At 37.9% G+C, this 23,655-nt stretch overlaps 1 protein-coding gene across 15 annotated transcripts in view; it reads left to right on the top strand.

Moving 5' to 3' along the window:
- TRRAP (transformation/transcription domain associated protein) overlaps positions 1–23,655 on the top strand; it is a 135,477-nt gene that overhangs the window by 1,233 nt on the left and 110,589 nt on the right. For 8 of the 15 annotated variants that reach the window (XM_081299854.1, XM_081299855.1, XM_081299848.1 and 5 more), the window contains exons 2-14: positions 1,109–1,271; positions 1,682–1,731; positions 7,169–7,279; positions 8,540–8,644; positions 9,959–10,042; positions 12,015–12,071; positions 12,838–12,963; positions 14,187–14,264; positions 14,438–14,526; positions 15,359–15,455; positions 17,580–17,718; positions 20,833–20,911; positions 23,111–23,366. In XM_081299854.1, the coding sequence (XP_081155980.1) occupies positions 1,172–1,271; positions 1,682–1,731; positions 7,169–7,279; positions 8,540–8,644; positions 9,959–10,042; positions 12,015–12,071; positions 12,838–12,963; positions 14,187–14,264; positions 14,438–14,526; positions 15,359–15,455; positions 17,580–17,718; positions 20,833–20,911; positions 23,111–23,366 (1,371 nt within the window). In that variant the 5' untranslated portion in view covers positions 1,109–1,171. The remainder of the gene's footprint in view (positions 1–1,108; positions 1,272–1,681; positions 1,732–7,168; positions 7,280–8,539; positions 8,645–9,958; positions 10,043–12,014; positions 12,072–12,837; positions 12,964–14,186; positions 14,265–14,437; positions 14,527–15,358; positions 15,456–17,579; positions 17,719–20,832; positions 20,912–23,110; positions 23,367–23,655) is intronic. The other 7 variants (XM_081299852.1, XM_081299851.1, XM_081299849.1 and 4 more) reach the window with 1 other exon arrangement.

Here is a 23,655-nt window from a genome sequence, read left to right as displayed (position 1 = left end):
CGGCAGGGCAGCGCGCTCCAAAGGCCTGCAGAAGGATTATTGGTCTGATGAAGAAAGAAACCAACCAGGAAACCCCCTCCTATGCAGGGTGAAGTTATGCAAGGAGGATGGGTAAAGGCAGTTTCACCAAGTTCTCTGCATGCTTTCGTGACAGCTCTTAAAATGGAAACCAGTTTCCATCTATGTGTCGCCTTGGAGTAGGAGTTCTCAAAAGTTTGGTCAACAACCTGTTTCCCACTCACAGAGGTGCTTTTCTAAGCATTTATTCATTCAAGGAGCAGTTTTTGAGTGCCTGGTGTGCAGATAAAATTTACAGCTTACTGGGCCTCTTGGTTTCTGGGGTAGCTGTTGGTTTGATGATTTTAATGTATGCTGAAATTTTAATGTACACTGAAGTTTGAGAGCCAATCACCTAGGGCAGAGGTTGCAAAACTACTGTCAGCACACCAAATCCAGCCTACTGCTTGTTTTCATATAGCTCTTGAAATAAGAGTGGCTTTAGATTGATTGATTGATTGATTGATTGATTTTGCAGTGAGGATCAAACCCAGGGCCTTGTGCTTGCTAGAAAAGCACTCTAGCACTGAGCTACATTACTGGTGCTAAGAATGGTTTTTATATTATTTAAGTGGATGGCAGAGGAAAAAAAAAGGGGGGAAAGAGTCATATTTCATGACAAATGAGTATTAATTTCAAATTTCAGTATCCATAAATAGTCATTGGAACACAGATGTTCTCACTCATTTAAATGTTGTCTGTGACTCCCTGCTACCTACAACTGAGATGAGTAGTTGTATAGGGACTGCATAGCATAGCCACAAAGTCTAAAATATTTACCACCTGGTTCTTTGCAGACAGTGTTTGCCAACACCTGGCTGAGGGAAAGAAGAAACTATGGTAGGAAGGAGAAGCTTCTATGGCTAAAAAAAAAAAAACCTTGTTCAGACAAAATGGATTTGGGTAACATTTTCAAAAGAGCAGAGGGACTAGTGTTCATTTTGGATTAGTACAGAAGTGTTTAGATGAATACAGGCATTTGGGTAAGATTTTCCGAGGTTGTGAGACTGTGCCCTTGATAAGTTGGCTAACCATATACTTCTTTTTGTAGGCTGGGTGAACTCATGGACCTTAAATTTTTCTTTTGAAAAAAGAAACCAGCTCAAAACTAAAAATGGCGTTCGTTGCAACACAAGGGGCCACAGTGGTGGACCAAACCACTCTGATGAAAAAGTACCTTCAGTTTGTGGCAGCTCTTACAGATGTTAATACACGTAAGTTGACCCTTTCTGTCATTAAGAAATGCATCATTCATTTCAGTTCAGATGATGTGCACATTGAGATAAATAGTAACGTCTACTCTGGTTTTTCTTTTTTTGCCTGGTGGAGAAGCAAAATGATGAGTAGTACTAGCTGGAGCCCCAAAGAGGCACGTGTGAGTGTGTGTGTGTGTGTGTGTGTGTGTGTGTGTATACCTGTATTCTTATCTATGCATGCACACATATGTCTGGGAGTATGAATGTGTGTGGCTGGTCATAGGGAATTAGCTATGTGTCTTCTGTTGGGCCATGACAGTCAAACTGATAAGATCTGATTGCTTCTCTTAAATTATTAAATCCAGGAATTTTAGGAACATCCCTTAACATAATTTCAATTACCTGATGGTTTGTTTTGCCACTTACAGCTGATGAAACAAAGTTAAAAATGATGCAAGAAGTTAGTGAAAATTTTGAGGTATGAGCTTTTATTTTATATTTCTTACTCTCCTGTTGTTGCTGAAAGTCTTTTTAGTAACTCAAAAATCATTGTCTTTGTAACTTATTAACTTATTGTATGTCAAAACTGCAATTTGAAACTTTGTACACAATGTTCATTTTCTTCACATTATTGATAATGAATTGCTCATTTCTCTTGAGGAATATTGTTTTGTTGTTGTTGTTGTTTTGCTACTGTTTTTTTGTACCAGGAATTGAACTCAAGGGGACTCAACCACTGAGTCACTGAGTTGATTAAGGTCTTGAGGCTGGGATTAGAGGCTGGGATTACAGGAGTGCCCCACCTTGCATGGCTTTGTTTTTGTTTTTTTTCTGAGATTGGAAAATATCCATTCATCTGTCTCTTCACGTTCATTGAATATTTTTTGGTCATATCCAGTCTGCTTGATATTTAAAATTTTTAAGTTTCTTTCTTTGTTTTGTAGTATTGGGGATTGAATCCAGGGCTTTGCTCATGCTAGGTGAAAGCTTTACTACTGAGCTACATCCCCAGTCCTTTTCATTCTTTGAGACAGGGTCTTGCTATGTTGCCCAGGCTGGCCTTGAACTTGCAATTCTCTTACCCACATCCCCTGAATATTTGCAATTATAGGTGTGCCACCACACCCAGCTGTAGCTCCATTAAAATGTTAATGGAGGGGCTGGGGTTGTGGCTCAATGGTAGGGTGCTTGCATAGCATGTGTGAGGCCCTGGGTTCTATCCTCAGTACCACATAAAAATGAATAAAATAAAGGTCCATGACAACTAAATGTATGTATATGTGTGTGTGTGTGTGTGTGTGTATATATATATAAAATCTTATATGAGGGGCTGGGGTTGTGGCTCAGAGGTAGAGCACTTGCCTAGCATGTATGAGGCACTGGGTTTGATCCTCAGCACCACATAAAAATAAATAAATCAAATAAAGGTATTGTGTCCAACTACAACTAAAAAATAAATGTTAAAAAAAAATCTTATGAAACCAGCATTATGTATGTGGCCTATTATTTATTGAAACATTACTTGGTACATGACTATTTATAATGGCTGCTTTAAAGTCTTTGCTACTAAATCCAACATTTGGGCTGCCTATGGGTCATTTCACTTTCTTTTTCTCTGCATGTCTAGTATTTTTTATTATGCAGTGGACATTGTGTGTGAAATGACGTAGAAATTCTAGATTCTGTTATCTCCTGAAGAGTGTTATGTATTTGTTGTCCTAGGCAGTTCAGTTGTTAGGCTGATCTCATTTGTTTGTTGGGCTGGTCTAGAAGAGGCCTTGCTTTAGGGCATGTTCCTTCCTCAGCTGAATCTCTGAAGTCTGAGATGTTCTCATGGTATTAAGTGGGTTTGCACACTCTTCTGAGGTTTGAACTCCAACATTCTAACCTTGTTAGATTTCTAGTGCTTCCATTTATTTCTCAATCCTAAAGCCGTACTTTAGGTAGTATTACCCTGTTTGTGCAGTTCAGCCCTCAGTTAAGTCCTCAAGGACTCACAGAAGGTTGTCATCCCCTCACCATCCAGTGGTTCACTTTTCTCTGGGGCTCTGCCTCCACAGCCCAGCAGATCTGGGCTCCACTTGGTCCGAGTTTGCTGAGTGTTATCAGGAAATTGTACCTGGGCAGAGGTCCGAGTGTTCATGGGGCTCAACTTGAGAATTTGCCTTCCCTAGAAATTATGGTCTAGTACTACCTCTTGTCCAACACCTGAAGAAAGCTATTTCCTATTTGGCCTAACTTTATGGTTCATCTGGGTTAGTCTAATAAACAGATGAGAAAGTCTTATTTTAATGTGTGGATAATAAAACCTTTCTTGGGAGTTGATAAGGTTAAGAACAATAAATACTGTGTTTCTTAGCCTCTGCATGATCTCTCTTTTTTTTGTACTGGGGATTGAACTCAGGGGCCCTTTACCACTGAGCCACATCCCCAGCCCAATTTTGTGTTTTATTTAGAGACAGGGTCTCACTGAGTTGCTTAGCACCTCAATTTTGCTGAGGCAGGCTTTGAACTTGTGATTTTCCTGCCTCAGCCTTCTGAGCTGCTGGGATTACAGGCCTGCGTCACCGTGCCCGGCTACTACTTGGTCTTTTGGACTAATAAAGATTAAATAATGCTAGTGGGAAGCCAGGGGCAGTGGGGCATGCCTGTAACCCAGCTACTCAGGAGGCTGAGGTAGGAGGGTTACAAGTTTGAGGCCAGCCTGGGCAATTTAGGAGGACCCTGTTTCAAGATAAAAAGGGCTGAGATGTAGCTCAGGGATCAAATGATCCTGGGTTCAATCCCCAGTAATACAAAAACAGAAAAAAAAAACACCAGTAAGATTGAATTCTGTGCTTTTCTGTTTATGGTAATGGATAGTATTTTAGTTTGTATTTGTTTTTTAATAGAAATTTTGAAAGACTTTTAGCTTTGAGCTGAGAACAAAATTGTGAGATATTTAGAGATCTAGCTAAGGAGATTTCTCTCCCTTTCTTTCTTTTTTTGTTTTTTAATATTTTTTAGTTGTCGATGGACCTTTATTTGTATGCAGTGCTGAGAATTGAATCTAGTGCCTGACACATTTTAGACAAGCGCTGTATCACAGAGCTATAACTCCAACCTCAGGAGATTTCTCTTTTGCCCAAGCTACTAAAGCAAGATGTTAAAAACTTTATATAAAAAGAGGTGGAAGGTAGAAAAGGATAAGTCTGCATTCTACATTTTATTGGAGGGGACCCTATGGGAGAATCATAGTCTGGCAAGTTTATCTGAGAGGCTGAAATCCTGGGGCATTCTCTAAACCTGCAGGAATAAACACATGTTGGCATGATGTGAGCTGGATTAAGGACTGGCCCTTTTGAGTTTCTGAGGATTTACTCTCCTTTTTAATGTATGACAGTGAGTTCCTAGCATTTTGGTCTCAGATGCGTTGATTAAATTAACATGATTAAGTGAAGTGGTGTACTGGGAACTTTTTTAAATTGTGACTTGAAATCTGTGTGATATAAATACTTGATTTAAATAATTTCAGTTGACTGAGTTCTTTAAAGAATTAAATACTAGAATGATCATCAGCAGTTGACAAGATGTGTGTGTGTGTGTGTGTGTGTGTGTGTGTATCAGTCCATTTATCTATCCCCTCCCCAACCCCCCAGTACTAGGGAATAGAACCCAGGGCTTTGTGAGTACTGAGCAAGCACTTTACCACTGTGCTACATCCTTTTTAGATTTTATTTTGAGAGACAATCTCACTTGAGTTATCCAGGGTATCCTTAAACTTGGGATTATCCTGCTTCTGCTTCTGAGTAGCTGGGATTATAGATGTGTGCCACCATACCTAGTTATCTAGCCTTAAGTGTTTTTTGGTTTTGTTTTTGTTTTTTAAAGAGAAATTCATATTTGAAAACTCTGTGATCAGTAGTTAGTGTGAGCTATCATGTGGATGTGCTTGACTTTCTGATAACAAGGCAGTTAGTTCTGCATCCTAATTTAGATCTTGACTCTTTTTTCCTTGAATGCTTTTGAAAAAAAAATTTGTTCTTTTTAGATATACATGACAGAAGAGTGTATTTTGACATACATACGCGGGGTATAACTTGCTAGGATCCCATTCTTGATGTTGAGTTATACTGGTCATGTATTCATAAGTGAACCTAGGGAAAGTTATATTGATTCATTCTGCTATCTTTCTCATTCCCAGCTCCCCTCCCTTCATCCCCTTTTGACTAATCAAACGAACTTCTATTCTTCCCTGCCCCCGCATCGTGTGTTAGTAAGTAAGAGAGAACATTCTCAGATTTTGGTTTTGGGGGAGTAGCTTACTTCACTTAGTATGATAGCCTTTAGTTCCATCCATTTACTAACAAATGCCATAATTTGATTCTTCTTTACTATTCGATAGTAGTCCATTGTGTATATATATCACATTTTCTTTATCCATTTATCTTTTGAAGGGCACCTATGTTGGTTCCATAGTTTAGCTCTTGTGAATTGAGCCACTATAACATTGATGTGGTTGCATCATTGTAGTACGCTGATTTAAAGTCCTTTACTATATGCTGAGGAGTGGGATAACTGGGTCAATTGGTGGTTTTATTCCAGATTTTCCAAAGTGGTTGTACCAATTTGTAGTCCTACCAGCAGTCTATGAGCATCCCCCACACCCTCTCCAACATTTATTGTTATTTGTATTCTTGATAATTGCCGTTCTGACTGAAATGAGATGGAATCTCAATGTAGTTTTAATTTGCATTTCTCCTACTGGTAGAGATGTTAAAACATTTTTCATGTATTTGTTGACTAATTTTATTTCTTCTGTAAAGTGCCTGTTCAGTTCCTTTGCCCATGTATTGATTAGGGCTTTTTTTAAAAATTTTTTATTTTTTTGGTATGAAGTTTTTGAGTTCTTTATATACCTGGAGATTAATGCTGTACCTGAGGTGCAGGTGTCAAAGTTTTTCCCATTCTGTAAGCTCTCTCTTCATGATTGATGGTTTCCTTTGCTGTGAAAAAGCTTTCTCGTTTGATACCATTCCATTTGTTGATTCTTGATTTTCCTTGAATCCAAATGTTTCATAAAATGTCCTAGCTTTGGGATGAAAGGTGACAGTCTACTTGGGAGAAACTATTTAGGTGCTGTACTGTGGTGGGGGCTGCCCCCCATGTGGTGTTCTGTGTGCCTGGAGTTGGCTCTGGGAGACTGATGTTGTATTGCATAGATCAGGAATTGCAGTAGTTCCTTTCCTCTCCTGGGGCATCACTCTGCTTTCTGATTTTCACCAGTTTTTCTGTCCCATTGTTTATAGACTTGTCTTCTAAGATTTCCATACATGATAGTCAAAACTCCATTTTTTGTGGGGGAGGGTACTGGGGATTGAACCCAGGAATGCTTTACCATTGAGCCACATCCTCAGCCCTTTTTATTTTATTTTGAGACAAGGTCTTGCTAAACAGCCTAGGGCCTCACTAAGTTGATGAAGCTGTGCAGTCATCCTGCCTCAGCCTGCTGGTCCATGAGATTATACGCATGTGTCCCTTGCCTGGCAACAACCCCCAAACTTTATCTTCTGCCCTGCATTTAACTGCCCAGATGCCTTGCTCACTAGCTTGTTGTGATGGTAAAAGTTTAACCCCTTTCTTTTATATTCTTCTCCCATCATAGTGAACTTTTTTGTAGCCCTTTTTAATATTCATGCCCTGCTGAGTACTTCTAATTTTAATAGTAAATTTTGTTCTCTTAAATTGGATTTCAGAAGTAACAATCATCCTAATTTATTTAAAACTTTATTATTACAAAAACATCTAAATACTCAGAATTATTGTTGGCTCTGTGAAAATGTTTTGTATTCCTTTGAGGTCATTATAAAATGTGAATTTGAAATGCAATATGAGCTTATAACTAATGGAGTTTTCTTTTATTTTTGCCTAATTAGAATGTAACATCATCTCCTCAGTATTCTACATTCCTAGAACATATCATCCCTCGATTTCTTACATTTCTTCAAGATGGAGAAGTCCAGTTTCTTCAGGAGAAACCAGCCCAGGTAACCTGTTAAAAAGTATCAGAGGAAAATGTCATGCTGTGGGCTTGCAAACATTTATGAAGAAAATAATTCAGAAAACTTAGGGTTCCACTGAAAATTAAAGGTTTTGTCATTTTTGGATAATTTGGTCAAGCCCATTTCCTCCTCAGGTTTGGTTTTGTCTAGGCTTTTTTTTTTTTTTTTTTTTAAACTATGTACTGAACTCAGGTGCTTCGCCACTGAGCCACATCCTCAGGGTTTCACTAAATTGCTTATGGCCTTGCTAAGTTGCTGAGGCTGGCCTTGAACTTGGTGATCCTCCTGTCTCAGCCTCCCAAGTTGTAGGGATTACTGTGCTCTGCCAGGCCATTTCTTTTACAATTTAAATTATTTCTGTTTGCCAATTGGTAATGTATATTTGTTCACTGTGTTATTTTTCATTTTTTTGGTGGTGCTGGGGATTGAACCCATGGCCTTGTGCATGCGAGGCACTCTACCAACTGAGCTTTGTCCCCGACAAGTTCAAACATGATATCAAGGAAAAAAATTAATTGAATGATACCAATTTCCACACCTATTACCAATGCTAATCTTATTAAATTTCAGTTCTTATAACTCATGGCTAATTCCGTTTTCTCTCTGCAGTCCCATTATTCACACCCTGTCTCCACTTGATAATTTTAGAACATTCCCACTATGCCACTTTTTCTATAACTATTTAGCTCTTTAAAATATTGCCATGATATTCTTGGAAGTTTATTGCTAGAGGGAGCATTTTTGTATTTTACCAATTCAAGAACTTACATATTTGACCTGCCTAGTTGTCAGCTTCATAGGTAGAACCATGAAAGCTTAGTATAGCCTGTGGTGGAATATTCCTTAGGCACAAGGTGACAAGATTGTACCGTGTTATGGGAGCTAAATGGAGATGATGAGGGGAGGTTCTAAACTAAGTTCAGTTTACATTTTGCTCTTTCGTCTTAGATATACTCCATCTTCACCTGCTTGTGTCCTTTTGCTAGAAATACTGATACATTGTGGAAGGAAAGGTTAGCTTAGTTGATTTGGTACACAGTTGTAGAAATATTGAAAATAAAAAGTTTTTAGTATACACTTCGGCTAACATGTAAATAATTTACAGGACTCCTTCTAAAATTAGATCCATCTTATTTTATGGTAGTTACCAGTGCCGATAGCTGTGTGACACTTGTAGAATGTGAGACAATTAATTTGGATCTCTTGCATATATTTTATCTTTACACTTTTATTTTTCTTTGCCAGCAACTGCGGAAGCTAGTACTTGAAATAATTCACAGAATACCAACTAATGAACATCTTCGTCCTCATACAAAAAATGTTTTGTCTGTGATGTTTCGCTTTTTAGAGGTAATATTTAAGAATTCTTATTATATAGCTATATTCAAAGGTATCAGTGTGTTGTTTTTTTTTTTTTAAGTAAAATTTGCTTCTATACAACGATTTCCTTTTCACTAAAGTTCTCATTTATGTGAATAAAAATGTGTCGTGTGTTCACTTTTCCCCATTTCCTTTTAAGACAGACTACTTAATTGAACTTTTTTTGGTTGCTGGGAATTGACTAGACTTGGTGGAAAATAAGTTGGGTGGTGGTCAAAATATTCAGCACAGGGTTTGTTGGCACAGTGCTTTTTATAGTTTGTATTTCAAGCACAATGCTTTATGATAGTGGGTGCTTATGAAGAAGGTCATGAACTCTTGGGGAATCCATTTGATGCTTGTTGAATGAATCCCTAATATTATTTTCTTGCTCCTCTTAGTCTTGATGTGTTTACAATTTATTGTGTTTTGGGGCTCCTTGGAAAGATGATCTTTGGAGAGGGATAGAGTTGGATCGTATCTTGCCTCTGCTGTTTATTAGCTGTACCATGTTGGCCACATTGCTTAACTTCTCTTGAGTCTTTACTTCCTCATAGGTAAAATGTGAGTGGTACCCCTCATTTTTAGAACTTTCATAAAGTGCTCAGCCCAGGGTCCAGTCCATGGTGAACTGGTAGTTGTTTGTCCTTTCCAGGTCTTTGGGCAGTACAAGTATCCCTTACCTGAATGCTTGGGACCAGAAGTGTTTTGGATTTGGGATTTTTTTTTTATTTTTGAATATTTTCATATACTTTATGAGAAGTCTTGAAGATACAGCCCAAGTCTAAATATGAAATTCATGTATGTTTCATATACATGTTATACATGTAGCCAAAAGATGGTTTCATGCAATATTTTTAGTGCACCTGTGTTTTGAGTATGACCCCATCCCATGAGATCAGGTGTGGACTTTTTTGCTTGGGGCATCATGTCAAGTTTGGGATTTTGTATTTTTGGATGAGGGGTACTTAACCTATATTTCCAAGCAGTGAACAGTGATAACTTTGGCCATTAAGACATTAGTTTATGGTGTGACTTGCCAAATATGCCAGTGTATCTAATGGTAGAGTATCATTCTCATGCAGCTTACAAGTGGAATGCCCTTGATAATCTACCAAAGACCATGGACAGTTCTGTCTGGGACAGCTGGGTTCTATGGGCTTATGAATTTTCAGCAAGTTATATGTAATTTAGTTGACAGAGGGTGTGTATGTCTGCATAAAATGCTTAGAAAATTGTTTTTTATCTTGAGATTAAAACTCTTCAGAAGTATAACTTTTTAAAAATGTCTTTCTTTTTTTAAAGACTGAAAATGAAGAAAACGTTCTTATCTGTCTAAGAATAATTATTGAGCTACACAAACAGTTCAGGCCACCAATCACACAAGAAGTAAGTTGTTTATCCTGATAGCATTTATAAAGTGTCAGCAAGTTCCTTCTGTGTAAAATTATTACTTTTTAAAAGTTGATTGGACAATGTAGAAAATATAGCCCTAGTTGGAGGCAGTTATTTGTGGATTCATCAGGGGCTTTAAAAAAAAAAATGTATGTATCAATATCTTGCTGAATTTGCTCAGTAGTTGAAATGTATTAGCCAGTCAGGCTAGCAGGTCTGTGTGGACTCTCCTGGTATGTACACATCTGATGTTGACAAGGTGGGAATTCTGAAGTCCGTGCTGGATTTGGATCTAAACTAAGCAACTCTGCAGCTGAGTGACATTGGGTGAACTCATTGTCTTTTAGAGCCTTTTCCATAACATGGAGACATGTTCTCAAATGTCTGAAGATTTGTGTATAAAATTAAAGTTCTTAGCTCAGTGATTGGCACCTACCTACAGTAGTAAGCAATAAACACACTGTCTTAGCCATAATTAAGAGAATATCTTCTGTGTGGATTATTTGGAAATTAAAAGCATAAAGATAAAATAGAATTCCTGACATCTTAGCAATATTTAATATCTTTGTGATTTTCTTTTCTCTTTCCCACTTTATATATATATTTCACACATAATTCTGATAATACTGTATGTAATATTTTATGTTGTGATTTATTTCTTTCATATTATATGTAAACATTTTCCCAATCATAAGAAATTCTTGGGGCTAGAGCTGTAGCTCAGTGGTAGAGCACCTGCCTAGAACATGTGAGGCACTGGGTTCAATCTTCAGCACCACATAAAAATAAATAAAGGTATTGTGTCCATCTATAACTAAAAAAAAAAATACTAAAAAAAAAAGAAATTCTTTATAGAGTTATTTATTTATTTATTTATTTATTTTTCAGTACTGAGATTTGAACCCAGGGATGCTATATCACTGAGCTATATCCCCAGATTGAGATAAGTTGACCAAGCTGGTCTTGACTCGTGAGACTCTTGCCTTAGCCTCTTAAATAATTGGGATTACAGGTGTGCGCCACTATGCCCAACTTAAAAAGTTAATTTGTTTTTTTATTTTTTGTTTAATTTTAAAATTTTGGTTCTGAGGTTTGAATCCAGGGGTACTTTACCACTGAGCTACATAAATCCTCAATCCTTCTTTTAAATTTTTTTGAGACAGGGTCTTCCTTTGTTGGTGAGGCTGACCTTGAATTTGTGGTCCTGCCTCAGCCTACCAACTTGCTGGGATTACAAGCATTTGCCTCCATGCCTGGCTATAAAGTTAATTTTTAAAGTGTGCATAATATTCTTATAGGTATCCTTTTTTTTTTTTTTTTTTTTTTTAGATATTTAAGGTGTATTTACCTTTTACTTCTTAACCATTACTGAACATCTTTGTTTATGGTTGGAGTTATTTTATAGATAAGTTTGTAGAAGTAGAGTTATAAAGTCAAAGGTTTTAATGCTTCTGATGTATACTGCTAATTTTAATTTTGGAAACTGCTAAGTTGATTTCTAGAAAGTTTTCAGGAGTTATGATTCCCTCAGTAACATGAGAGTCCTTCTCAAGCGTAGTGTATTATTTTTTGAAGGGCAAAATCTCTTTGCTCTTTTATAAACAAATCTCTGAAACAGAAACTTACTTTCTGTTTATTTGTCCTTTGCATTTATATTTCTTATTGTGTGTGTTCTTATCCATTGCCTCTTTTTATCATGTCTGACATTTTATTTACCTGTTTTACGAGTTCTTATACATTAAAACTATTGAAGTTTTTCTTTTTAAAAAATAGTTGTAGTTGGACATGATATCTTTAATTTAATTTTATTTTTAATGTGGTGCTAAGACTCAAACCTAGTGCCTCACATGTGATAAACGCTCTACCACTGAGCCACAACCCTAGCCCTAAAGTTTTTCTTATTGAAAGCATTTTTTTGTTAATAAATTATAATAAATGTATTATTTTCTTTTTTTTTTTTTTTAAGATTCATCATTTCTTGGATTTTGTGAAACAGATTTATAAGGAGCTTCCAAAAGTAGTGGTATGTTTTTACTATGGTTTGAATTTATTAGTCATATTTGTTTGTTGTTTTCTTATTCCAAAGAGAATTTGGAGTAGTTTGGTTGGAGAAATAATTGGGGGATGCTAATTTTAGAATGAGAAATGTTTAGTGATGGTTAAAACTTACATTGATAAGTCAACCATTCAAAAAAGGAGTTCTTTTGATCTTATTTAGCTTAAATACTTTCATTTTTTTGCATTCTATGTATTCTTATTGTAGCAGTATATTCTTATTGTATAAATTTTGGAAAAAAAGCAGCAAATAAATCATCCACTATTTTCACTTGTAAGCAACCCTTGACATTGGGGTTTTTGTTTTTTACTTTGTGCATTTTGTGACTGAGCTCCTAGTCTTGAAGCCTTGGGGAGGTGGTGTGGCTTTTCAGTACTTTAGTATATCATTGAATTTTTTTTTTTTTTTTAAAGAGAGAGTGAAAGAGGGGAGAGAGAGAGAGAGAGAGAGAGAGAGAGAGAGAATTTTTTTTTTAATATTTATTATTTTTTAGTTCTCGGCGGACACAACATCTTAGTTGGTATGTGGTGCTGAGGATCGAACCCGGGCCGCACGCATGCGAGGCGAGCGCGCTACCGCTTGAGCCACATCCCCAGCCCTGAATTTTTTAATATATATATAGTTAAGAACACTTCATAAGCATTTTGGTTTCTTCCACTAAGTATTGGACATATGTTATTAAGGCATTTTATACTTGACTTTAGAACAAACAATTTCTATTCCTTTTGTGTAGAACCGATATTTTGAGAACCCTCAGGTGATTCCGGAGAACACAGTGCCTCCCCCAGAAATGGTTGGTATGATCACAACCATTGCTGTGAAGGTCAACCCCGAGCGGGAGGACAGTGAGACCCGGACGGTGAGTCTTCTCAGCCTTCTGGGATTAGTTTTAACCTGGGGCTCCTCCACTTTAGATAGAGGAATGAGATACTAATCTTTTAGGCCACTTAAGTTTTGTTTTTTTTTTTTTTCATTAATCACCTAGAGGCATTTAATACACGTAAACCACTGTGCCTGGCAGAGCATCACTGGTTCTGTTGTGCAGCCTGGATGTGGTGAAAGTGAACCATTGGGTACCACTGATGCCAGGAAGTGGTCACAGAGACTTGGACTCTCATACTGGGAAGAGCAGCAGGCCAGGTTTAAGGGACTTTGCCTCTCCTTAGCTCTGAGTCTTTTGACATTAATCAAGTCCTTTGAAAGTCCCAATAAAATTGTAGTTCAGTAACTGAGCGCAAAGGCTCAGGGGGCAGAAAGCACCAGATGGTGTCTCAGCATAAGCACTCAAGTTTTCTGACTCTGGGAAAGTTCCTGAACCTTTGTTCTGCTCTTATCTTCTCATCTGAAAAACCTGTCTTGTGGGGTTTTGTGAATTGCTTATATTGTCTGTAGGCTATTATTTTGTAGTGCCACATAATGTAGTGTGTATTGGGTCTTTAATGTGACTTATGTTCATATGATTGAATTAATAATATTTTAATATTTGTATTTGTTTTACTGAAATGACTGTGTAGAATGTTTCAGTTTGTGCTAGGGTGAATGAAAGACTTTAAGTAAAATAAAGCTTTCACTCTTTAGCACTTCTTAAGTTGGAAACTTTTCTGTGTATCATTCTTTTTGTATTTCTTTTAATTTTCTTTGCTTGTCTGTTCACACACATTTGTATTTTGGGTCTGACATTTATCTATTCTGAGACTTTAATAAGATTACTCAATTATTTCCTTTATTTATTATAAATGTCTTCTGTTTTTAAATATCTTTAGATAATACTGCTGAATAAATTATACTTTTTGCTGTTCTTTCAAGTAAAATAATATTGGCTTAAAATTCTTCTTAGGTGATTTGAATCTCTTTTTGACATATTTTCCTGAAGTTTTTACTACAAGTAATTATGGCGAAAATATAAAAAACCTTTATATTAATGATAGTTCCATATGCTTTATTTTCAAAATAGTTTGAATCTTTTGTTATAGATATTTACAAAGATGTGTCTGTGTTTTCTCTATTTCGATGTGGTGATGCTTATTGAGGCTCTTGTAAATGCCACAGTGATAACCACAGTTCTTTCTTTCTGTCTTACAGCATTCCATCATTCCAAGAGGATCACTTTCTTTGAAAGTGTTGGCAGAATTGCCCATTATTGTTGTATTAATGTACCAGGTATGTGTACTGCTTATTAGTATCTTGGTTTTTTGGCAAAATTTTTTTGTAACAGAAAGATGTATATGACGGACGTACTAGCTAATGTACTGAATTCTGCAGTTTCTTTGGTATGCCAAATAATTTTTTTGTAACAATGCAAAAGCATGAACATTTGATGTTTTTGCTTTTAGCTCTACAAATTGAATATCCACAATGTCGTTGCCGAGTTTGTGCCCTTGATCATGAATACCATTGCAATTCAGGTATCTGCACAAGCCAGGTGAGTCGTCTTTTGACGGCGGTGTAGCTGACTGCAGCAGCACCTTTACCTTCAAGTAATAATATACTCGCTGTTGTCATTCTTAAGATGTGAAAATTTGCGGCATTAACATTTTGGTGAAATTATATGTGCTTTTGACTTTGAACTTGTGTTTCAGTGATAATAATCATATTTTTTTAGTTCCTTATTTTGAAAAGATGAGATGTTTTGGTTTCTGTTATCCTGTAAGTTTAGAAGTGTGATTAGGCATTACTGCACTCACTTGTAACTGTGGATGTCCCAGCCTTTCTCACCTTGAAGACTTCAGCATGAGAACTGGAGTATTCCTTACTTCCTGGTGTCCTTTCTCCTGAAACCCCAAATCTGTGAATAGGCCAGCCATATTCATCCTCAGGGGCTTGTCTCAAGCTGTGGGGCATTCCTCCTTAGACCTGTCTTGACTTGCAGCCTGTCTGGCAGAGGTGTATGAGAGCAGGATCTAACGAGGAATTGCCTCCAACAATCCCCATGGCCCCAGAATAGGGCTTGCAGTGAGCCAGTAGGTACACTAATATTCCGTGTTGGAGTGGATGGGTCCCGTGTTGGCTTTATGAAATTCATGGCACTGTTGTGGACTGACTTGTCCAAATGTTTGGTTTGGGGCTTTAAGCCCTTTATGTTACCTGGAACTACATAAAAGTATGTAAGCATTTATGTTGCTGCTGTGTTTTTCTTGTCTATGTAGAAACAGACTTTGAGCCTACTAATTGTTATATATAGTTAATTAACTATTAACCTATTAATTAAAGAATAAGAACGAATTCATATTGTAAATTTTATTCACTTTCCTCAGGCAACATAAGCTTTACAACAAGGAATTGTATGCTGACTTTATTGCTGCCCAGATTAAAACATTGTCATTTTTAGCTTATATCATCAGAATTTACCAGGTTAGTTCCTTAACTTTTTTTTGCTATAATTTACATACAATAAAATTCACCACTTGTGAATATATACTTCTTTGAATTGATATTTGTTTGTAGTTGGTGACTGTCAACACATCAAGATACAGAACATTTTCATCACCCAAAAAAATGTTCTCATGTACATCTGTAATTAGTTTCTTCCTCATATCCCCACCTCCGGCGAGCCCTGATCTGTCCCTGTAGTTTTGCCTTTTCTAGTGTCTTCATAATGGAATCAGGTAGTGTGTGGGATTAGTTGAATCTGTTTTTTTTTTTTTTTTTTTTCACTTAGCAGGAGTGCTGGGTTTTGTCCTTTTTATTTTATTAAGGCTGAAATACTTTTATTGCTGAGTAGGTCTGCTCAGCTGTCTCTTAACAAAATGCCCATAAATTAGGTGGCTTACACAACACAATGTATTCTCTCTTCAAATTCTGGAGGCCGAGTCCAAGATCAAGGTTCTGGTAGGGTTTGGTTTCTAGTGAGACCTTGCTTTATTACTTGACGGTATCTACCTTTTTGCTGGGTCTTCACATGGTGAAGAGATCTTTCTTCCCCTCTTATGCCCATATTTTTTGTCAAATTAGTTTCCTACCCTTAGGATATCATTTAACTTTATCTCCTAAAGACCTTTCTTTACTATCACATTGAGAGTTAGGACATTAATATATAAATACAGCTTTATTGAGAATTTACACATTGTAAAATGGAATGGTTTTTAATTATAGATTTTTTTTTTTTTTTTGGTACAACCCTTTTTCCTTCCAAAGAAACTATACCCTTCAGGAGTCACTTTTATTTTTTCCCACACTCTAGTTCAGCAAACCACTAAGGTTTTTTTTTGTTTTTGTTTTTTTTTGTCTTTCTGGATTTGTGTGTGTGATTTTTGGCTATTGTGAATAAAGCTCTTATTTTTTTTTGAGAGAGAGAGAGAGAATTTTTAATATTTATTTTTTAGTTCTCGGCGGACACAACATCTTTGTTGGTATGTGGTGCTGAGGATCGAACCTGGGCCGCACGCATGCCAGGCGAGTGCGCTACCGCTTGAGCCACATCCCCAGCCCGTGAATAAAGTTCTTATAAATAAGCATCTGCACACAGATTTTCATGTGGCCATATGTGGTTCACTGACCTTCTGTTGTTAGAAGTTATGGTTGAGGCAAATAGGTGCTGGAGAGCTTGGAGCTATACGGGGTGTTACCAAATCAAACCATGATAGAAGTTTCAGGTACTTTTTCGAGGAGCCTGTAGAGTGTTTTTGTTTTGTTTTCATTGTGATCTTAGTTAAGTCGTAAGGGCTTGGAAAAAAATATTCTTTCATCAATCATAAAATTCCTTTGAATAAAATACTTAAATAGTCATGATTATTCCAAAGTACGGAATAAATTTATTTCCGATCTGTAGCAATGGAATTGTAATTTTTTTTTGGTAGATTTACTTTAGGAAAATGAAAAGGCGCATTTTAAATTGTCAGGAATAAAAACTACCTTTAAAAGCTTTTTTTCCCCTTTTTTCCTATATTTAACTAGAGAATAGTAACCTACAATAAGAAAATAGAACATTTGGCTTACTTAATTCAGTTGTTTTTTTTTTTTTATCCTTTGGTGCTTGAGTTCCCTTGGTGAATAGACTTCTGTGACCCCTTGAGGGGAGAGCTATTCTGTGTTATTAGTATTATCTCTGGTGTCATTCTCAATTTCCTGTCCTGAAATGACTAAGTAAAGAGTACTTTTGGAACACTTTTTAGCATTTATTTTTCCTCCAGTAAGGAAGCAACACGTTCATTGCTGAAACTCTGGAAGACACAGGAAAGTACAGCGGTGTCATCCACAGTCCCACTCTGTAAAAGAATGGCTGTTTGTGTTGCCATACATGGCTTCCCGAAGGGCAGTGTGTGTGCACGCACTCGTGGGCACACACACACACACACATAATTGCGTGCGCGTGTGCATGCACAAAATTGAAACATTTGGATATTCCTTTTTTAGTATGCCTGTTACTTTGAGTGTCCCTTGAGTCAAGCTATGTCTTTCTGAATTTTTAAAAAGCTGATAGAATTTGGGTTTTTCTTAACACCCCCCAGCAGTGTAACTGTCATTTTACTTTCACAGGAGTTGGTGACTAAGTATTCTCAGCAGATGGTGAAAGGAATGTTACAGTTACTTTCAAATTGTCCAGCAGAGACTGCACACCTCAGAAAGGAGCTTCTTATTGCTGCAAAACACATCCTCACCACAGAACTGAGAAACCGTAAGTCTTCTTTGAGTGCTTTTGTGACCCTGTTGCCATCTTTGGGGGTGGGGCTTGGTCGTAATTGATGCTATGCTGCTGAATCTCCACATCCCTCTTCCTTTCTCCTTTATTGCTGTCTTTGGTTTATTCTTTTTCTTGTTTTCTGTTCCTCTCTACCTTCCTATCTGTGATTGCCTTCCCCTTATCACCTCCCTCTCTCTGCCTCTCTCTCTTCTTGCCTGGTGCCAGAGTTTTGCCTTTACCTTCTCAAAAATATCATAATTAGCCGGGTGCAGTGGCGCATGCTGGTATCCCAGCAGCTCGGAAGGCTGAGGCAGGAGGATCGTGAGTTCAAAGCCAGGCTCAGCAAAAGTGAGGCACTAAGCAACTCAGTGAGACCCTGTCTCTAAATAAAATACAGAATAGGGCTGGGGATGTGGCTCAGAGGTCGAGTGCCCCTGAGTTCAATCCCTGGTACTCCAAAAATAAAACAAAAAAATAAAAAAATACATATATCATAATTAAAGTAGTCACTTCCTTAGCATAGCTTTTGTTCTGAATATTTTTTTGGTACTTTCTGCCTTTGGCTGCAAATCTTTTGAAATAGCCAACATCCATTTGCTTTCTTACAGCTATCAGTCTTTAAAGGTCGAACAAAATACAGTATTTCCATTCTCCATGTTGTGAAAATGATGAGTTGTTCTTGCTTTTTGCTAATCTGATAATTACACTGTTTCTCTCATTACCATGGATTTTTATAAGTTTACTATTTTTGCATATTTGATATGCCTAAAATGTTAGATTGAAGTTATATCCTAACGTTAGAGATGGTAATCATTTTCCCTAATTTTTCCCATTAATGTTTTATGTGCCACGAGTTTATAAATCAGGCCATGTGTAAAACCAAGACTTGGCTTACTTATGTAGTTGGTAAACAAGAAAGGAAGGGTACAGTCTCTGTGCTTGTCTACCAGTTAATATAGTAAGGTGCAGTTTTTTTTGTGCTGTTAAATTCAAACTATAGCCTGGTGTGGTGGTGCACACTTGTCATCCCAGCAACTTGAAAGGCCGAGGCAAGAATACTGCAAGTTCAAGGGCAGTCTGGGCCACTTAATGAGACCTCTGTTTCAAGTAAAACTTAAAAAGGGTTGGGGAGATAGCTCAGTGATACAGTGCTTGCCTAGAATGTAGGAGCTCTGGGTTTGCTCCCCAGTACTGAAAAACGAAACTATGTTATAGTGATGAATGTATGTGGATGTAGCTGGAAAGCACATACTCACTTTTTCCAGGAGGACCTGGATGTGTAGGTCAGTGATAAGAGTTCATGTGTAGCCCTGGGTTCAATCCCCAGCCTCTCTCTGTCACACTCACAAAATATACACATTTTAACACCCACCCCCCGCCCCTGTTTTTTAAATCTGACACATTTAGCAAAATCACAAAAGAAATGTGATTTTCTTTAAAAATTAGAGAATATACACCTGCTTAAGGTGGATGAATAGAACATTGCTGTCATTTACATCCCTTGCTTGGTGACACTTCCTTTGTGATTTATGTTTTTTTGTCTTAGTGTGTTCCTCTCTGTATGATACCACAATGGAAGAACTTTAAGAGGAACCTTTTTTAATCCATTTACTGAAATGGAGAAATTCTGTCTCAGTGCCATTCTCAGATTACTCTCCAGTATCCGTGCTACATGTCAATGAGGATTTGGGAGCTGCTTTTGGACTTGGGTAGTGGAGGTTTCCACTGTGTCAGTGCAGTCCTCGTGCTTTCTGATAACTACTCCCTGATCCGACACTGCTGAAGCAGGCCCTTTTGAGGCCTAAAGCTTGGCGTCTGTGGTAACACCTATTTGCCAGGATTACTGTTTTTCCAAGCTGCCACCCTCCGAGTTTTGATCCTGTGAGACATGTGGAATTTAGCTTTTAGAATCTTCCTTTTTTGGGGACAGGTATGTGGGGGGGGGTCTCTTTTTTAGAATCTTCTCTTTTTGGGGAACAGGTATGTGAGGGTTGAACCTAGGAGCACTTTACCACTGATCTGCACCCCCAGTTCGTCTGTCTTATTCCTTTCATTTTGAGACAGGGTCTTGTGGAGTTGCTTGAGAGTCTCACCGAGTTGCCAGGATTACAGGCCTACCTAAGCTGCTGCACCTAGGTTTTGTTTTGTTTTTTTCTCTAAGCAAGATACTATATGACAGGTTATTCGAAGCCGATGATAGTAATTTCTAAAAGTGAAATATGAAACAGTATCTCTTCTCAAAAAAGTTGATTGAAAGAAACTTTTAAAGAGACTCAAAATATAAAAAAGTATGTCATAGTTAGATCTCCCCATCCACCAACATTTACTCTTGCCTTACTTTTTTTTGACATGTGGAACAATATCAAATGGCAGCTCGTTTGCACTGATTCTGAAGAGCCAGTGGTTTGAAGACACCACCATTCACTGTTTAACAAAGTTCTTTATTTTCTAGAGATTCTGATTCGGGGCCGCGGGGAGGATCTGGAAGCCCTTGGCTGCACAGTTTGATTTCTTGTTACCTTTTCCCTTTGCTTTCAGTTTTTACTCATCCCTTAGCCAGTCTTCCAGCATTCAGCATCTGAGCCTTTGCTCCTTTCCTTTTGTGCCTTCCTGCCTCTCAGCCATATTCTCCCTCTGACCTCAGAAGGGACTGTTCTTGCTGTTTTCATTTAACACTTCTCCTCATGCTGTCTTGCTTAAGAAGTTAATCAGGGATGTGCATGTGTCCTTCCTGTGTTGACATTTCTTTTACTACTTTGACCTGCACTAACTATTTCCTGGTGAAATATGTACTTCATTTTACTTATTGAAGCTGAGGCTGGCTTTGTTCCAGAATTGCAACATTCTTTTGGATTTTTTTTTTTTTTTTAATTACTCTTAGTTCATTCTCTGAACATAACCCTGACTGCATCTTCAGGGATAGGTGGCTTGTGTGGCCCAGCAGAGCCAGTGCCTTTACCTGGAATGGTACATGTGCCTTTCTGGTCCCTTTTCTAGCCCTTTTCAAGTCCAGATCACTTGCCCACTGACTGCTATGAAATACTATGAGATAATTTGATGTTTAACTGGTCATGTTGGTGACATACACAATGCATATTTGTTTTCTAGAGTTCATTCCTTGCATGGACAAGCTGTTTGATGAATCCATACTAATTGGCTCAGGATATACTGCTCGAGAAACTCTGAGGTATGAAATTAGACCCATGATATCTGGTAGGTTAAATACCAGGGGCAGCAAGTACTGGCATTTAGTATTCTGAGTGTTTCAACAATTGTAGGCTATTAGGCTTTGACTTACTGAATTTGAATAATAGGAAATTTTGGAAAGGCCTAGGCTGTTTTTCTTTTTTTTTTTTTAAATATTTATTTATTTTTTTTAGTTATTGGCGGACACAACATCTTTGTTTGTATGTGGTGCTGAGGATCGAACCTGGGCCGCACGCATGCCAGGCGAGCACGCTACCACTTGAGCCACATCCCCAGCCCCCAGGCTGTTTTTCATACCCTTGCTTAAAGTAGAAATCAGAGTCTTGATTTAAATTGTAGGTAGAACTTTATTAGGTTTTTTCTTTTTTTTTTTTTTTTTTAATAACACATTGTTAAGAGTATTTTTAACCTACCAAGAAAAAAGAAGAAAAAATGTCTTTGGTCCTACACAGGAAATTCAAATAATATTGCTAATATTTTGGTTTATTTTCTTCTAGTCTTTATTTCTAATACTTGTTTGAAAATTTAAATTGACTTTTTTTAACTGATATGTGAAAACAATTATCTAGTACCTAATGTGTTATTTCAATACATGTGTATGTTATTTCTTACACTTTAGAAAAAGTAACACGTAGTATGGTAATAGTTACTGTTTTTAAGGAAAAAATTAACAATCATCTTTACAGTGTAAAATGCATCAATATGATTATTTTTTTGCCTCCAGTAAGGGAGATGTGATGAATCTTTGAGAAATGTACAGGATGTTTTGAATATGACGTAGATTCCTTATAGTGTTTATAAAAAATATTAAGGCATTCCTTTTTTTTTTAAGTTGTTGATAGACCTTTATTTCATTCATTTATTTATATGTGGTGCTGAGAATCAAACCCAGTGTCTCACACATGCTAGACAAGTGCTCTACCACTGAGCCACAGCCCAGCCCAGTAAGGCATTCTTTTACAGTTTGGGGTTGAACTTGCCTGGAGTTGGGCAACAAATGATGTTACTCTTGCTTGAAACCCTTTAGTGATTTTCTTTTGTCCCTAGAAAAAACCCAACTTTTGACCACCGCACAGGAGTTCAAGCATGATTTGGCTTTGCTCACTTGTTACAGAGTTTTCATGTTTCTTTCCCTTCTTGACTTGTCCCTGCTGCTGCTGCTGCTGCTGCTGCTGCGGCTTTGGCCTTTTAACTCCCCTCCCTGACTTCCTGCGGCCACACTGGCTCCTATAGTTCCTTGGCTACTCTGGGCACTTCTCCTCAGGCCCTTGGTCTGCCTAGTTTCCTCATTTGGAAATTTTCCTGGCTTTTTGCCTTATGGTCCCTTCTTGTCCTCACAGTCTTGGCTTCAGTGTTCCTCAAGGGAACCTTCCCTGGCATCCCAGCATAGTTCCCCACCTGGTCCTTCTCACAGTGCCCCTTTCAGGCACACCCCCCAACTCCCCCAACACTTTGTATAGTTTATTTCTTTTCTTGTTTGTTCCCTTCCATGAGGGTGGGGGCTCTGTTTACCAGGCAGGGTCACTGTGTTATTTATTCCTCATGCCCAGAGTTGCATGTGGCAGGAGTCCACATGTTTAGTGAGTAAAGAACTAATAGCTTGGGGCTGGGATTGTGTTGTGGCTCAGTGGTAGAGCGCTCGCCTAGCGTGCATAAGGCACTGGGTTCGATTCTCAGCACAACATATAAATAAATAAATAAATAAAGGTCTATCAACAACTAAAAAATATTTAAAAAATAAATAAAAAATAAAATATTGTGTCCACCTAAAACTAAAACAAAATAAATATTTTAAAAAAAAAGAACTAGTAGCTTGACCATTATTATATTTCTACAATATGGACATAATATATAGGTTTTAATTCACATACACTATTTATTTAATTCACATATAAAACCCACACAGATGCAGGTCATGTGATAATTGTTTCTGGTGGGTTCACCGTATGTGCCAGTGTCTGTTAGGAACTTTATGACGTGCATAATAAAAGTCAACCATTTAACTTGGAAAGTGATAATTTAAACATCGAGTTAATACTTGCACCTTTTAGTCAGCTGGGAGAGTGGGTGGGGGAACTGGAGCTGTGGGAGACCTTCTCTGCTTTGCTGTGCTGTCTCAGTGGTGGTGCTGCCAGTGCAGACAGTCATGTACACGGTGGCAAAGGGGAATAAGCACTAGTGGGGGGATCTCTGCCTACAGGCCCCTTGCCTACAGCACGCTGGCCGACCTCGTGCACCACGTTCGACAGCACCTGCCCCTTAGTGATCTCTCCCTCGCCGTCCAGCTCTTTGCTAAGAACATCGATGATGAGTCCCTGCCCAGCAGCATCCAGACGATGTCCTGCAAGCTCCTGCTGAACCTGGTGGACTGCATTCGGTCTAAGAGCGAACAGGAAAGTGGCAACGGGAGGGATGTCCTCATGCGGATGCTGGAGGTACTGGTTCTAAGAGGCAGTGTCTGTCCTGTGCTCTGTCTTGCACATGGCTAAACTTAACACAAGTGCTCTACTGGAAAGTTCATGAGACAGCTGAGTGCCGAGCTTGGTCGCATGGGTTAGAACTCCTGGGTTCCCATCCCAGCTCCTCCTTCCATTAGCTAAGTGTGCCTGGGTGAACTGCTTTCTCTGTGGCAGTTTAATATCTTCTTACAAGGGGTAATCATGGAATCTCCTCATGATTGCTGTGAATGTTAAGTAAAGCAGCTCATGAAGCTCTGAGTGTACT

This window comes from Spermophilus citellus (genome assembly GCF_964194105.1).
Source record: "Spermophilus citellus genome assembly, chromosome: 6".
Classification (NCBI taxonomy): Eukaryota; Metazoa; Chordata; class Mammalia; order Rodentia; family Sciuridae; genus Spermophilus; species Spermophilus citellus.
The sequence above is the reverse complement of the archived record's forward strand: the minus strand, read 5'-3'. Positions and strand labels throughout refer to the sequence as shown.